The 15,867-nt window shown below is 46.2% G+C and overlaps 1 protein-coding gene across 1 annotated transcript in view; it reads right to left on the bottom strand.

The window, feature by feature from the left end:
• The window catches only part of CEP20 (centrosomal protein 20), a 332,701-nt gene extending 331,113 nt beyond the window's left edge, over positions 1–1,588 (bottom strand). The window contains exon 1 of the mRNA XM_086941436.1: positions 1,461–1,588. Coding sequence (XP_086797562.1) covers positions 1,461–1,488 — 28 coding nt within the window. The 5' untranslated portion in view covers positions 1,489–1,588. The remainder of the gene's footprint in view (positions 1–1,460) is intronic.
• Positions 1,589–15,867: the final 14,279 nt, after the last annotated feature.

Genomic DNA, 15,867 nt, shown 5'->3' with positions numbered 1-15,867 from the left:
TTTTAAAGCATTATATAGGTTATAAAAAGTATTTTTCAGTGATTACCCAACTGAACCAACTGCAGCTTTATTTAGCCCCTTTTCCAGCTGCATGCACTTCCTTTAAACCAGCGACATCACCAGAACAGACAAAAAACACTGGGCAAAGAAGCATCTGGTTTCAGTCCTCCTCGAAAGAGTATAATAGAGCCTATTGTGAGCAAACTCTATGACGATAACTGAACTGTCTCTCAAATAATGAATAAAACTTGAGGTTTTGTTTCTTGATGTTATTCCAGAGTGGCTAATAATTAAGTCACTGTCTTCCTTTAAATTATGCCATTTACATGTTGTCCCCTCTTCTGTTATAACTGCACAGCAAAGGCACAACTAGAGCCAATTTTCAGGGAGGAACGGGGTGGGGGGGACTACTAAAAATTTCGGGGGTAGAGGGAGGCTAATTCTTCCAGCAACAGGCAAGAGTGGAGAAACAGGGGCTCTACGAAGGAGTGAAAAACCAACCAAGCCTTGTTAACAAGTAAATGGTCTTTTAAAGACCTGTAAATTACTCAGGTGCGGCTGCAATAAGACAGACCAGAGCCAACGCTAGACATGCGCAGTGTGGGCAGCTGCCCGGGGCCTCACACTCAGCTCACCAGCATGAGGCCCCGCACCAGTGCAATAAACACCAGTCGTCTTGTGCCCCTCCTGATCCAAGTGAAAGAAAGGTGTCTTATTGAAATTGGGTTTCCAGGAGGGGGTCCCCCTCCCTTGGGCTCTCAGAGATGGCATGGGGAGGCCTATGGGAGGGGGACACTTCCTCATGTACCAGTTGCAAGCAGATGCATTTTGCACGTTTGTTCTGCAATTAGGCCTGCTGCCTTTTCAGAGACACTGCGGAACACCATTTGTCCAGCACTTTATCGTCCCCATGGTTTTAACTTTCAGTCCACAAGCAATTCTAACACCTTCAGCCCAATGAGCTGTAAAGGAGGTGCTTGTAGATTGCCAAGAGGAGGAGCTGCGGTCCAGGAGAAGTCTGCACAAAGCAACTACCGGATCCCTGAATGTATCACTTTGCAAATTAGAGGGGCCTCGCACAAATCCCTCTCGGCCCGGGGCCCCAAAAATCCTAGAGACGTACACCAGACCAGCCAGCCTACAGCAGCTCAAAAACGGTCTGTGTGTGCCTGCGAAGATGTCTCAGTCCGTGCTGACACGACACACGAGGAGTGGGGGGCTGAAGCCCTATGCTGCACGGCTACAAGTACCAGGAGGCAAAGAATAACTGTAGAAGCAGGACAGGTGAGCTACCAATGTGGGAAACGACAGCTGATTATCATGGCGTTCTGTAGAGTTCTGACTACTCTGCTTACGCCCTTCGGTGGAGAAGGTGCAACCCCATCTCTCCTAACTCGAGCTGTACTACCAAGCCCCGTTCTACCGCCATCACTGCGCGCCCGTCACTCTGTCTCTCTTACCAGCCTTCAGCTCGCTTACGGTCGCCATAGCACCACAGACACTGTTAAAATATCACGTGATCTTTGGCCCAAAATGACGCAGCTGTGGGCAGGGCATGCGCAGAAAAATAACTTTACTCATAGGTAGACTAATCCTGCAGGCGCAGGCGCATTCGGTATCCTTACCTTCCCGTTTTCGGCAGTTTACAAACTGTCGTCGGTCAGGACGATTGTGACGTACAGATAGGTTCTGCTGAGGAGGGTTGTGGTTGATGTCCGAGGCTCCTCCCTTGCACTTCTTATCGTCTTCAAGTTCTCCCCACGCAGCTGTGTGTGTCTGCCGCACGAAAGGGCGGGGTCTCTTTGCTCAATTGCACAAATAAACTCGAAAAGGCATAAATACTTATGAACCTTTTAAACCAGGGTGAGATCGAGATGTTCTGGAAGGAGATTGTATTGAAATTAAAGGTGGGAGATCCACATTACGGTTCGAGCCAGACTTCTGATTCTGATTCTGCTCAGAGCCCAAAACTAGCCGTTTTAACGTGGCATCTGCCTGCCACCCACGCTCTGCTATCCCGCGCCAAGAATGACTAATAAAACATAAACGTGTGATGTTAAAATAGAAAGAGGTAGCCATCTAGTGGATACATTGTATAATGTAAAACCAGAAGACCTAGAACTGATCCTGCATTCCTTGCTTAACCATAGTGTGTGATCTTAGGCAAATATTTTTATAGTCTTTTTAGGTCTCATCTATTCCATCCCTTAGGAATTTATTTATTTATATTTAATTTTATAGAGTGCACAGCTACCTGGAGGTTTCCCGGCGCTAAACCAGCAAGGAAGGTGTACAGTTGCATAGATTATTGATCGAAAAGCCAAGTTTTTACATCTCTTCGGAACTTTAGCTAGTTGGGTTCAATCCGAATAGACAAAGGGAGAGAGTTCCACAGGGATGGTGCCAGAAAAGCAAAAGATCGACCACCCATTCTGGCTCTCTTCGTCCTAGGGATCTGAAGTTTATGTTGACTGGATGAGCGAAGAGTGCGGGAGGGAAGGTACGGATGAATTAGAGATTTCAAATACTGAGGGGCCTTGCCAGTGTTAATTTTATGTGTAAGACAGAGAGCCTTGAATTTACAGCGACTGTCAATGCATAGCCAATGGAGGCTACGACGGTGCAGGGATGTGGAAGATTTGTAAGGTAATTTACACAATAGACGGACTGCCATGTTCTGGACCGTTTGTAATTTCCGGATTACCTCTTTGCCCGCTCCCAGAAAGAGAACATTACCATAGCCCAGGCAAGATGTTATTAACACCTGGACTACGGTTTTCTGGGTTTCCAGAGGAAGCATCCAGGTGATTTTCCTCAACCATTTGAGGATGGTTATACAAACGGAAGAGACTCTCACGGCATGTTGTCTCATGGACAGCTGGTCATCAAATATTATTCCCAGGTTACGGGCTGTTTTCGAAGGGTTAGGAGGGGTGCCCATTTGAACAGGCCAGTGAGAGGGTCCCCATAAGGCAGGATTGTTGCCAAACAGGAGAAGTTCAGTTTTCCCTCCGTTCAATTTTAGCTTGTTGTTATGCATCCAAGAGGCAATATTGTTGAGACCATGACAGAGGGAGGATGTAGTGGAGTGATGACTGGTGGAGAGAGAGAAAATGATCTGTGTGTCATCTGCATATGAAAATATGGAGAGCCATGCTTGCTCCGCAATAGCAGCCAAGGGTCTGACATATAAATTAAAAAGGAGGGTGCTCAAGATGGAACCTTGTGGAACACCATATGCAGATGAATGAATTTTGGACGCAGAGGTAGCCGAAAAGACTTGAAACGTCCGATCGGGCAGGAAGCTGATAAGCCATTCAAGGGCGGAATGAGTAATGCCAGACGTCTTTAGAATGTTAATCAGAATGGGGTGGGAGACCGTATCAAATGCGGCCCTTAAATCTAATAGAATAAGTGCCACGGTCTCCCCTATGTCCACCAGATGACGAATGGTTTCAGAGACTCCCAGAAGAGTGGATTCCGTAGAAAAGCCAGAACGAAAACCAGATTGTGAAGGGTGTAAGATACTGTGAGATTCAATATAGCTGGTAAATTGTTTATTTATATGCTTTTCCAGAATCTTAGAGTAGACTGGAAGAAGCGAAATTGGCCGGAAGTTGGTGGGGTTATTTGGATCAGCATTGGCCTTTTTCAGCAACGGTACGACCATTGCATGTTTCCATGAGTTGGGGACCTTGGCCTCCCTGAGAGATGTATTCAGTAAATCCATGATGAGCTTCAGGTAGGCGAGATTTATAGTAAGGCTTACGAAAAGTCTACCCAACTGCGGATCGTGTACAGTTCATGTGAGCCAGGCGCGTGCACAGAAATTTGCTCCCCCTACCCCTCCCACAAAGCAAGACAAGAACATCAAAGCGACCGCGACCGCTCTGATTCCATTTGTCACCAGCCACTTCACAGGCTCTGCAGGTCATAAACAGGACCATCTGCTCGTGAATCAGAATGCTGGCATGGTTGCCCAGCCCCCCTCCCAGCGCTGCCTTTCCTCTGCCATTCTATGGTTTCCAATACGTCTTACTAAAACCTAGTTATCTATGCAGAAAGTTTTTTTTTTTTTAGGGGACTTGTTTGCATGTTTTGACGTGGCTGAGTGGAAAACAAATCGTTTCTCTTTTATTGCAGAAGCAACCTTTCAAATATGTGTTCCTGCTATTCACTTGAGTTGGAAATTACGTAAAACATGCTATTTCTGTGAGAAGGGCAGTGGTTAGGCTTCAACTCTAGATTTCTTCTCCATGGTTTCTTACAACATTTAACAGTTTAACAGTAGCACTCTACCACTCTACCGCCCTCACTCTCCTGCTCTACCGACCTCACTCTACCGCCCTCGCTTTACCACCCTCACTCTACCACTCTACCGCCCTCACTCTACCACTCTGCTGCCCTCACTACCACTCTACAACCCTCACTCTACCACCCTCACTCTACCGTCCTCACTCTACCGCCCTCACTCTACCACTCTCCCGCCCTCACTCTACTGCCCTCACTCTACCGCCCTCACTCTACCGCTCTCTCTACCCCCCTCACGCCCTCACTCTACCGCCCTCACTCTACCACTCTACCGCCCTCACTCTACCGCCCTTACGCCCTCACTCTACCACTCTACTACCCTCACTCTACCACTCTACCGTCCCCACTCTACCGCCCTCACTCTACAACTCTCACTCTACCACTCTACCGCCCCACTCTACCACCCTCACTCTACCACTCTACCGCCCACACTCAACCACTCTACCGCCCTCACTCTACCGCCATCGCTCTACCTCCCTCCCTCTACCACTCTACCGCCCTCATGCCATCACTCTACCACTCTACCGCCCCCACTCTACCGCCCTCACTCTACCGCCCTCACGCTACCGCCCTCACTCTACCACTTTACCGCCCTCACTCTACCACTACCGCCCTCACTCTAGCACTCTACTGCCCTCACTCTACCGCCCTCACTCTATCACTCTACCGCCCTCACTCTACCACTCTACCGCCCTCACTCTACCACCCTCATTCTACCACTCTACCGCCCTCACTCTACCTACCACTCTACCGCCCTCACTCTACCACTCTACCGCCCTCACTCTACCACTCTTGCGCCCCCACTCTACCACCCTCACTCTACTACTCTACCGCCCTCACTTTACCGCCCTCACTCTACCACTCTACCGCCCTCACTTTACCGCCCTCACTCTACCACCCACACTCTACCACTCTACCGACCTCACGCCCTCACTCTACCGCCCTCACTCTACCGCCCTCACGCCACCGCCCTCACTCTACCACTCTGTTCCGACCTCACTCACCTGAACCTACAGGTACTACAGGAGCGAGGTTAGCCCGATCTACCCCTTGACTAATGCCCTAGCCACTCGAATGAAAAACAACAATGTTCACACGAGAGACCACCGCACCAGGGGGAAAACCGGAAGAGGGTGATGGAAAGGTATAGGGACATTCATATAGCCAGCCTCCAGACTGCAGACATTCCAATCTCCCATAGGCTGCAGAAAAACATCAAACAAAAAGGGGAAAGTACGTTAAGAGACAATACCAATCTATGACACTGCCCAATCAATCCCCTTTATCTTTGTAATCAAAGCATACCCAGAGAAAGGTTCTACTGATCCCAATGAAGAAGGAATCTGAAAAAGGGCCTCAAGAATATGATTATGCCGTAATGTCACTCTTTCTAGAATGTCCCAAAAGGAGTAGGAAAAAAGAACACCACAAAGGTGAACAAAAACCCACTCAATGAATTGAGGATAGTCAATGATGAAAAAACAAAGTCCCAAATGGTTGTCCCAGTGCACTGGGAAAAAGGTATTCCTTGAATATGGAAAGAACAATGTCTTGGAGTACACACTAAATATTCCACTGTTATTGCCTCCAGGACGTCGCTTTGAATGGTGAAGTACAAAACAAAAACAGCCGCCTTATTTGTAAAAGTAAGTCTGCTTCAGCCGGAGACAGACAGAATCCAACATTGCGCACAGTTTACATCCAAGGCAAAAAACGGCGGGAATTCAAAAGGTAATGGCGGAGATCCAGAAGAGCAAATCCAAAGATCCAAAAATGGAGCAAGAAGGACACCAGCCAAGAAAAACAGGACTCCAAGATGCCGAAGAAGTTCCAGGGCCGAAAACCGGAAAAGAACCCAAACAGTGAAAGAAGGGAAGGATGCTCTTAATATACTGCCATAAGCCCCACCCCTGACCGTGGCTACTCTACCGACATTAAATCAGGGCAAAGGAAAACAAACCCGCCCGCAAAACCCCGCCTACCAGTACCGTCCGCTTCTCCCGACCAATCAATCCACCCGCAATTCCCGCCAACAGACTCCCGACCGCATCCCGCCCGTGTGTCCCGCCCAGGGAAAAAGTAAATAAACAAAATCAGCCGCAAACACTCAGACCACACACAATCAGACTGCAACACACTCTACCGCCCTCACTCTACCACTCTACCGCCCTCACTCTACCACTCTACCGCCCTCACTCTATCGCCCTCACTCTACCACTCTACCGCACTTACTCTACCACTCTACCGTCCTCACTCTACCACTCTACCGCCCTCACTCTACCACCCTCACTCTACCACTATACCGCCCTCACTCTACCACTCTACCGACCTCACTCTACCGCCCTCACACCCTCACTCTACTGCCCTCACTATACCACTCTACCGCCTACACTCTACCACCCTACCTCCCTAACTTTACCACTCTACCGCCCTCATTCTACCGCCCTCACTCTACCGCCCTCACTCTACTGTCCCCACTCTACCACTCTACGGCCCTCACTCTACCGCCCACATTCTACCACTCTACCACCCTCACTCTATTGCCCTCACTCTATCGCCCCTCACTCTACCACTCTACCGCCCTCACTCTACCGCACTCACTCTACCACTTTACCGCCCTCACTCTACCACTCTACCACCCTCCCTCTACCGCACTCACTCTATCACTTTACCGCCCTCACTCTACCACTCTACCGCCCTCACTCTACCACTCTACCGCCCTCACTTGACCGCCCTCACTCTACCACTCTACTGCCCTCCCTCTACCGCACTCACTCTACCACTTTACCGCCCTCACTCTACCACTCTACCGCACTCACTCTATCACTTTACCGCCCTCACACTACCACTCTACTGCCCTCACTCTACATCCCTCACTCTACCGCCCTCACTCTCTATATAACCCTCTCTCTCGCTATTGCCCTCACTCACTCTATCGCCCTCACTCCCTCTATCGCCCTCACTCACTCTTCCGCCCTCAGTCACTCTTTCGCCCTCAGTCACTCTTTCGCCCTCACTCACTCTTTCGCCCTCACTCTATCTATCTATCGCCCTCCCTCTATCTATCTATCGCCCTCATTCACTCTATCTATCTATCTATCACCCTCATTCACTATCTATTGCCCTCCCTCACTCTATCTATGGCCCTCCCTCTATCTGTCGCCCGCCCTCCCTCTATATATCGCCCTCCCTCTATTTATCTATCGCCCTCACTCTATCGCCCTCCCTCCCTCTATCTATCGCCCTCCCTCTATCTATCCTTCGCCTTCCCTCTATCCCCCTACCTCTATTTATCTATCGCCCTCCCTCTATCTTTCTATCGCACTACCTCTATCTATCTATCGCACTCACTCTATCTATCGCATCACCACAGCATCACTCAGCACCACCACAGCATCACTCAGGGGCACAACAACATCACTATGTGTTACCACAGCATTACTGAACGCGACAGCATCACTTGTCGCCACCACAACATCGCTCAGCGCTCCACAGCATCAATCTGTGCAACCATACAACAATAACTTGTTCAAATATGTTCTCTCAATGTTTCAAGCTTTATTACAAACTAGCAGCCCGTCCCGACGTTGTCCGGGTATGAATTGCTGCCGGCCAGTAGTATATTGTTTTCTAGGTTTTCGTTTTGATAGCATTTCTTATCTGTGACTGGCCTGAGAAACGCTCAGATTCACAGTGCACTGCTGATGCACTTAAGAGTGCGCGTTCAGTAGTGTGTGTACTCGAGTTTCCCTACTTTATTTTTCCTTGCAATATTATATAGCGTGAACTCGACAACATGGCATGAGCACAATTTACATTACAGACGAACACATTCATTTGTGGTAGGCATGGGGAGACAAAGCGATTTGCATGGAATCACAGGATGTTGTGCTGATGCCGAAATTCGAACGTAGCTCCCCAGCTCTAAAGTTCGCAATTCTAGAAGGAGGTGTGTCTAAAAGTATATGTCGGTGCTGGCCATCAATGAGAGAGACCTGTGCATTTTTCAAATGGGTGGTGAAAAAATATTTGTGTGTTGCTGGATATGTGGGCTTCCATGCCACCAATGTACTTACCGGGGGAGGATAAACACCCATTATTCCGCAACTTTCTTTCTGCATACCATCACTCCGCATACTTTCATTACGAAAGTACCATGACTCCGCAATGCCATTATAACGCATGGCATTACATTTTATATGCTTTTACCACGCATACATTTACAACGAAATTCGTTGTGAATGCATGAATGGTAAAAACATGTTTTTTTTATGTTTGGATAAGGTCAGTATGGGTATAGGGGTATATGTTTTGGGGGACTGAGGTGTATGTTTTGGGGTGTTTAAATATTTTAAGGATTCAGATATAGTTTTGGGTTATGGGGTTGTACCGACAGGATTTTTGGACCAGATGGGATCAGCTCCTGGGAGCCCCTCTAACCCAGTCGGAACGTAACCACCTCCCTCCTGAGGACCATCTATCCAGGCACCTGGGTACCTACCTGAGGATGGGGAACTCGCAATATACAAGCTCATATTATCAGAAACACCACTAAATCTATAGGGATACTAAGAATACTCACTGATTACTAAGGACATCCATGCCCTACACCACACTCATACCTTATAGTCTCGCGACCACATGGGTCCAGACTAATCTACCCTGGGGCAGTTCTGATTATCTACCATTACACACTGCTCTGACTCAGTGCTCACTCAAGCCGCAATCTTGCGGGTATACACACTGCTCATCCTCAGTGCTCACTCGACACGCAATCCGGCGCGCCTACACACATGGGCCTGCAGTCCCCGTGCTCTCATTTATACCCGGTCTGCAATCCGGCAGACCTACACACCCCTCTGTCTTAGGTGCTCTCATTAACGCCTCTTTCTCTAGAGACAATCTCATTACACACCAGTGTCCTCCCTGGTGCTCTCATTTACAAGCCACAATCCTGTGGGTATACACACTGACCACAATCAGTGCTCTCACTAACGCCACTTACCAATGATGACCACTTTCCTATGAATACCTTCAGCTCTCTGTCTCTCTATGTTGGGAAGTCTCTCTCTCTCTATTCACTAAGAGTTTGCTACTACAATAATAGAAATTGGTATGGCTTTCCAAATTGCAATATGTATAAACTTTTATCCCTTAGTTGCAGGTTTCCTATCTCCCTAATTATTCACTATTACTTACCTGATCAGGGGTAACATCTGTTCAAACAGTAATACCTGACTAGGAGACAAGGCTACCTCCACTGTATGGGGACAAAATATATACGCCACACTAGTTCACTAAGAAATGGGGTGTTTTATTTTAACAATGATAAAATACACATACATAAATCTGCGGAGTTTCTATGACTAGCAGTAACTTTAACACACCGCTGAAAGAAAAAGATTAGACATACAATTTATCTGCGGGGTAACAGGAACTTTTAACACACCGCTGAAAGGGAAAAGATTAGACATACAATAGCCTAGGGAATAAGGACAAGATTAAAGGAACGAGGTCACCTTGGGAGTGTGAAGTCTTGCTCTAGCTGTCATCTGGGCTCCTCTCTCGTCTGTGTCTTGGCTCATCTCAGACTCTCCCTCTCCTGCACTCTTGGATACACATCTGCGCTGATCACTTTGCACTGGATTTCTCTCCCCCACGGACTCTCTCCACCTTCCAACTTCAATCTAATGGTTTCTGCCGCTCTGATAACTGTTCATTCCACTAGCTTGTTTATTCTGGGTACGATCTCTGTGCCAATGTCCAATTAACTCCAGCTGCTCCCACAGGTTAATCCACGATATAACTTCAGTCTCTTCTAAAAGGCATTACTTCAGACTCCAGCTATTCACAACTCCTCCTGATAAGTAACTGCTTCTGACTGCTTCCTTCAGTTCCAGCTCACTGACTGTCTGTTTGTCTTCTCTCTGTTCCAAGCATTTTCTGTCTCTTCTCCTCTTGCAATTCCACTCCTCCAACTCTACCAACACTCTCTGCTCCTCCAATTCAACTAACTGCAACTTCAGCTCAGCTCTCTCTAGCTCGAACTCTCTCTCTCTGCAACTCCAACAACTCTCTCTTCTACCACTCCAGCTCAACTCACTGACTCCGCCTCTGCACTTCACTAATATAGAATGCTGTTTCCTCATGGAAAGTTCCAGCCAGCAGCTTCCTCCCACCAATCCCATGCACCAGGCTCCTTGCGCTAGACGCTCCCACAGTGACCAGCTGCTTGTTTCGTCTAGAGACCTGAGCCCAGAGACACTTCCTGATTAGATTCAGCCCTGGCCGGTTCTCTCCGGTTCGCTTAGGGCGAACAACAGCTTTAACTATAAACTTTACCTTTACCCCTGAAGCCTCTCAGCTCCATCAAGATGGAGTCCCTCTAGTTCTGGGCCTATACGCCTGACAAGGATGAAATAACCCTTAGCTCTGTCAGAGTACCTACATAAACCATACCAATGTGTAATATAAAGTCAGGACCACAGGATCCAACCTCTACTATAAGAAATAATGACAGGCCAAAGCCAATAGGCAATAGATGGCCTCTTCTAGGTCTGGAAGAAAGGGCTTAAAAGGGCCAACACAAGCTAGGAATACGTATCCTAGATGTGAGCAAGATTAAAGTCTATATCACTCCGAAATAGAGCCAAAAAGCCTGTCAAGACATTGGTACAGGGGTAGTTTTAGGGTTTAGGGATAGGTATGGGTTTTAGGGTACAGGGGTATTTTTAGGGTTCAGGGCTAGCTTTGGGTTTTGGGGTATAGGGGTATTTTTAGGGTTCAGGGGTAGGTTTGGGTTTTGGGGTACAGGGTATTTTAAGGGTTCAGGGCTAGGTTTGGGTTTTGTGGTGCAGGGGTATTTTTAGGGTTCAGGGCCAGGTTTGGGTTTTGGGGCACAGGGGTATTTTAGGGTTCAGGGGTAGGTTTGGGTTTTGGGGTACAGGGGTATTTTTAGGGTTCAGGAGTAGGTTTGGGTTTTGGGGTACAGGGGTATTTTAAGCGCTCAGGGGTAGGTTTGGGTTTTGGAGTACAGGGGTATTTTAGGGTTCAGGGGTAGGTTTGGGGTTTGAGGTACAGTGGTTTTTTTTAGGGTTCAGGGCTAGGTTTGGGTTTTGGGGTACAGGGGTATTTTTAGGGTTCAGGGGTAGGTTTGGGGTTTGAGGTACAGGGGTATTAATAGGGTTCAGGGCTAGGTTTGGGTTTTGGGGTACAGGGGTATTTTTAGGGTTTATGGATAGGTTTGGGTTTTGGGGTACAGGGTATATTTATGGGGTTAGGATGGGGTAGTATTTAAGGGTGTTGGGGTATTTTAAGGAGTGAGGGTGGGTTATGATTATGGGGTGCAGGGGTATTTAAAGGGAGCAGGGTGGGATTCGTTTTTAGGGTGTAAAGGGTAATAAAATAACATAATAAATAAAAATATTATAAATAATGCAATTTAAAAAAATTAATGTTTTAACTAAATTTAAAAAATGTGTGTGTATATATATATATATATATATATATATATATATATATATATATATATATATATATATATATATATATATATATATATATATATATATATATATATATATATATATACCACCAATTCTCACCTTTAAAGAAAAGCAGCGCGAGGCCAGTGTGCAACAGAAGTGGAAAATCTCCAGTGTGCGCTTCAGGCGTCACCGGAAGTTAACGCGAGATTACATTTCCTGCACAATGGCCCCTGTTTGCGCTCCTTCCGGCCCTTGGGAATAGCACCATGCCTGACCTCCATACAGTAAAGCAGGTGCACGTCACTGAGAGCGCGGGGCAAGCACACCCGGAGCTGAATGACAGAACCTGGGAAGAAAAAACAATGAAATATTGGGCACAATGCTCGCTTTTTTTTCCGTAATCCCGTGCCCCGCACACGCCCACGCCCCCAGCACACACCCACAGCACACGATATGAAACATGGCATGAAGGGCGGAACGTACCACATGCACCCAGCGTTTATCACGCCCACAGCACACGCCCACAGCACACGCCCACAGCACAACGCAGACACGCCCACAAGGGACTACTTTACTGGCACGGTTCTTTTACCTTTTAAATGTATATGGTGGGCGTCTGCATAGCCTATGTCCTTCTGCTGCAACTGCCCTTTTCAACAATGTATTGGGTGTTGTGATTGGTGCTGTGGTTTCTGAGATTACCCGCCTCAAAGGTTTGGGCTCTCTCTTTATTATATTAGTATAGATGTCACAAAAAGATGTTAATATTTCACTTATGTTCTTGGATTTTCGTCACAATAAAATACACTGAACATAATCTTCACAAAAGTTATTTACAAAAGTTTAAGCTATTGCCATTATAAATTACAATAACTTTTATTTAAGTATTAATTATTTAAAAAATTAAAAGCCATTGTTATTTATAATATCAATACATCTAAGTCACGTAAATACAACACATATTGCATTACAAATGCTATAGGTGTCCCATTTGCGAAAGTTAAAACTATTGGAATTGTAAATGACAAAGCTATTTAGCTATTTTCAAAACCAACACATATATACAAAATTTGTCATTTACAATACCAATAGCTCAAACTTTCCTAATCGAGACCTATTGCATTGCAAATGCTTGTTCCACATTACCTCCAGTGCTTTATGTGGGCTACTACTCACAGCTACTGAGTATCGGCATTTCTGATTTTTATGCCTTGTGAGTACCAGTTCATCGCTAGGAACGAGGCGATGAGAGTACCAATACTCACAGGCATGTTAGGTTTTCGGTGAAATGGTAATAATGTGAGAAGGCAAGCTATTTTACCCTATTTCTCATGCTTTCATGACCATTGTCCCGTCTGGAGCCATTACATTAAACCTGACGCATGAGGTCACCCTCGACTTAGTTGTGTAGTAGGAAGGGAGAGAATTCCTTCACAGGGAGGCGTTTGCAATGGCGTTCCCTTCCTTCTTTGTCACTGCAACTGTTGAGCACCCAGCAAACAAACAGGACTGTACATTTCTAGCCAGGCCCCGCAAGGAGCATAGCAGAGCGCTGTCTTTGTTCTCGGCAGTCTCATAGCAGCCAGATCGAGGACCCAGCTTAGAAGGACCGTGTTGCAAGAAACACGACTGTCTGTCCTGTTTAGTTTTCATTGATAGGACATAAACGTTGTTACGTTATTCTCTTTTTCTGTGATATGCAGAGAGTTTCATTGCATATCACAAGCAAGCACCCCTCGGAGGTATTCTACATTGCTGTGATATGTACACACTTGATTAATTCTCTTAAATTAGTTTTGTACGTATGCTGCACACATTTCAGATAAGAAATTTTTTTTCACACAGAAATATATAAAAAAATGCTCTTATCTGAAATGTATACCGGATACGTAAAAAGCTGTGCTGAGCTCAGAAATAAGATAAGAATATCAAGGACTGAGTGAGCTGTATCAGTTTTTTTAGTTTGCTCATACTAATGCTGCTTTTAGTGATTCTTGACTCGCATGTAAATACCGCTTTCCTAACCAGGGCCAAGAGATTCAATTACAATGGCACATAACAAGAGACATGCAGTACACACATCACTGCAGTTGTGTTTCTGTGGGAAGGATTTGCCTGCACTTGATCCTCCTTTTGCTAGGGTCATGATATTAGCCTTTCTCCCTAAAAGAACATTGTGTGATGATATATCACTTTTCCCCACTCTCCCACACATCAGGCCTGCTGCCTCTGGTGGGTCTTGTTGTGTTTTAAGGCCTCTTCTGGGTAACAGAACTTTCCTGTTAATGCTGGTGTCTAAGGTAATTAGATGACTCCATGTAATTAGGGACACAATGCTGCAATCCTGGGATTTTCTGTTAGTTCAAACGATGCGAGCCAGGACTTCAACTACCAGAATGCAGTAGATTAGTTGTTGAATGAAAATCTACAATAGGAGCAAGGCATCCTTGGTAACATGGGGTTATTTTGTCACCATACTGATGTCTGTCATTGGATCCCCGTTTTCTCCTCTCTAACTACATTATAGTATCTCTTCCCTATATACCGGATGGGGTTGTACCTCAAACTCTTATGTCTTCCAGAAGAAAGTAGGCAGCACTCCTCACCACTGAGGCATCCACGCTGCACAGGTACGAGCGTGGATCTGTCAACCTGCAGTCACAGAAGCATTGCTTATGGCTACAGAGAGCTGTCAGAAGCGGCAGGAACCTTCTCCCTCTTATTTTTCCCTTCATTAATGTGCCGGTCAACCCAGGTCCCACAGCAACTATTTACTTTCAGCACTGATCAGCAGTGTCACTGTCAATAGAGCCTTTAGCTCTGTGACAGGCTGCAGGGCTGGGCACATATGCACCGTTCGCCAAATGGGGAGGACTACTCAGCTCGGGTTAACTGGTTTTTATTAGGGTTGAGGCTGCTATAGTAGTCTTGAAATAATGGCTGTGACATATGTGTGCCTCAGCCTCACTCTCTGGTATCATTTCTAATATTTATATTTCTTGTGAGAAAGTGTCACTCGTAATCGTTGAAATGTCACTCATAATTACATTGAAATTATGAAAATGTCACACATGGCAATCTGAAACCTTGGCAGCTATGGCCTTCACCAGGCAGCCAGCACCAGATACGCATGGGACTCTTCATCCATTAAGCGCCAGAAGGGACCCGGTGAGCTAGGCCTAGATTCAAGAAGCCAGCGCAAAACTGTGTTGCAACCTTTTCAAGAGAAAAATACTGGACATTTGTTAATATTTTAAGATTCTGCAGAAGCCCGGACATGATGCGTGAATAAGACTCTATATAAACTTCGCTGTATTAATTTTAAACATGGCTTTTCTGCCTTTTGTATTTATCAGTGAGGAATAGTTAATACTACTGGAGAACACTGAGAAATAGTTAATACAGCTCTAGAATACATTTTAAAGTGCTTTCTTCTTATATTTGCTGTTTAAAGTATGTAATGGTGGGGAGGGGGATTCAGGCTTTAAGTGATTTTTCTAATTTTTTTACGAGCTGACAGCATGGGCCATGCCAGTAAAAAAATGGTCAGATGGCAACCCTAATTTATACAGCACTGAACCTGCCAGCACAGACAAGGATTCTTCCAGATCAGATCCAGATTTAGTGGGTTTGAAATGGTTCCAATAGTAGGCCCTATATTCATGTCCCCCTGGAGGAGGCTAACACTTGATAGGAGGGCCATCCTGCGCACCACGTTGGAGATGGAGGGGAGGGGGTTTGAGGGACATAGAGGAGAAGGGGCACAATGATCTATAGAGTGACCAGAAGATAATAGGCAGTGTAGTAAGATGAGAGAATGGCTCCTATCCTCTCAATGTGAAATTTGGAACTTTGGACTTGAGGATGAAGGCAGTGTGAGATTCTCATTGTGCTTGCCAGTGGATCGCAAAGGTGTTCAGACAATATGCACATCCAATCCTTGGTGTTGGAAATGGCCCTTTCTAGGGTGCTTTCCCTTGACATTTTGATTTTCTCTTTCCCAATTTTCCACTGATCTGGATGCTAGCCTTAGGACTTTGAGCACGTGTGCGTTTGACACTCATTCAGT

Source organism: Lissotriton vulgaris, chromosome 10 (assembly GCF_964263255.1).
Source record: "Lissotriton vulgaris chromosome 10, aLisVul1.2, whole genome shotgun sequence".
Lineage (NCBI taxonomy): Eukaryota > Metazoa > Chordata > Amphibia > Caudata > Salamandridae > Lissotriton > Lissotriton vulgaris.
This window is presented reverse-complemented; position numbering and strand designations above follow the sequence as displayed.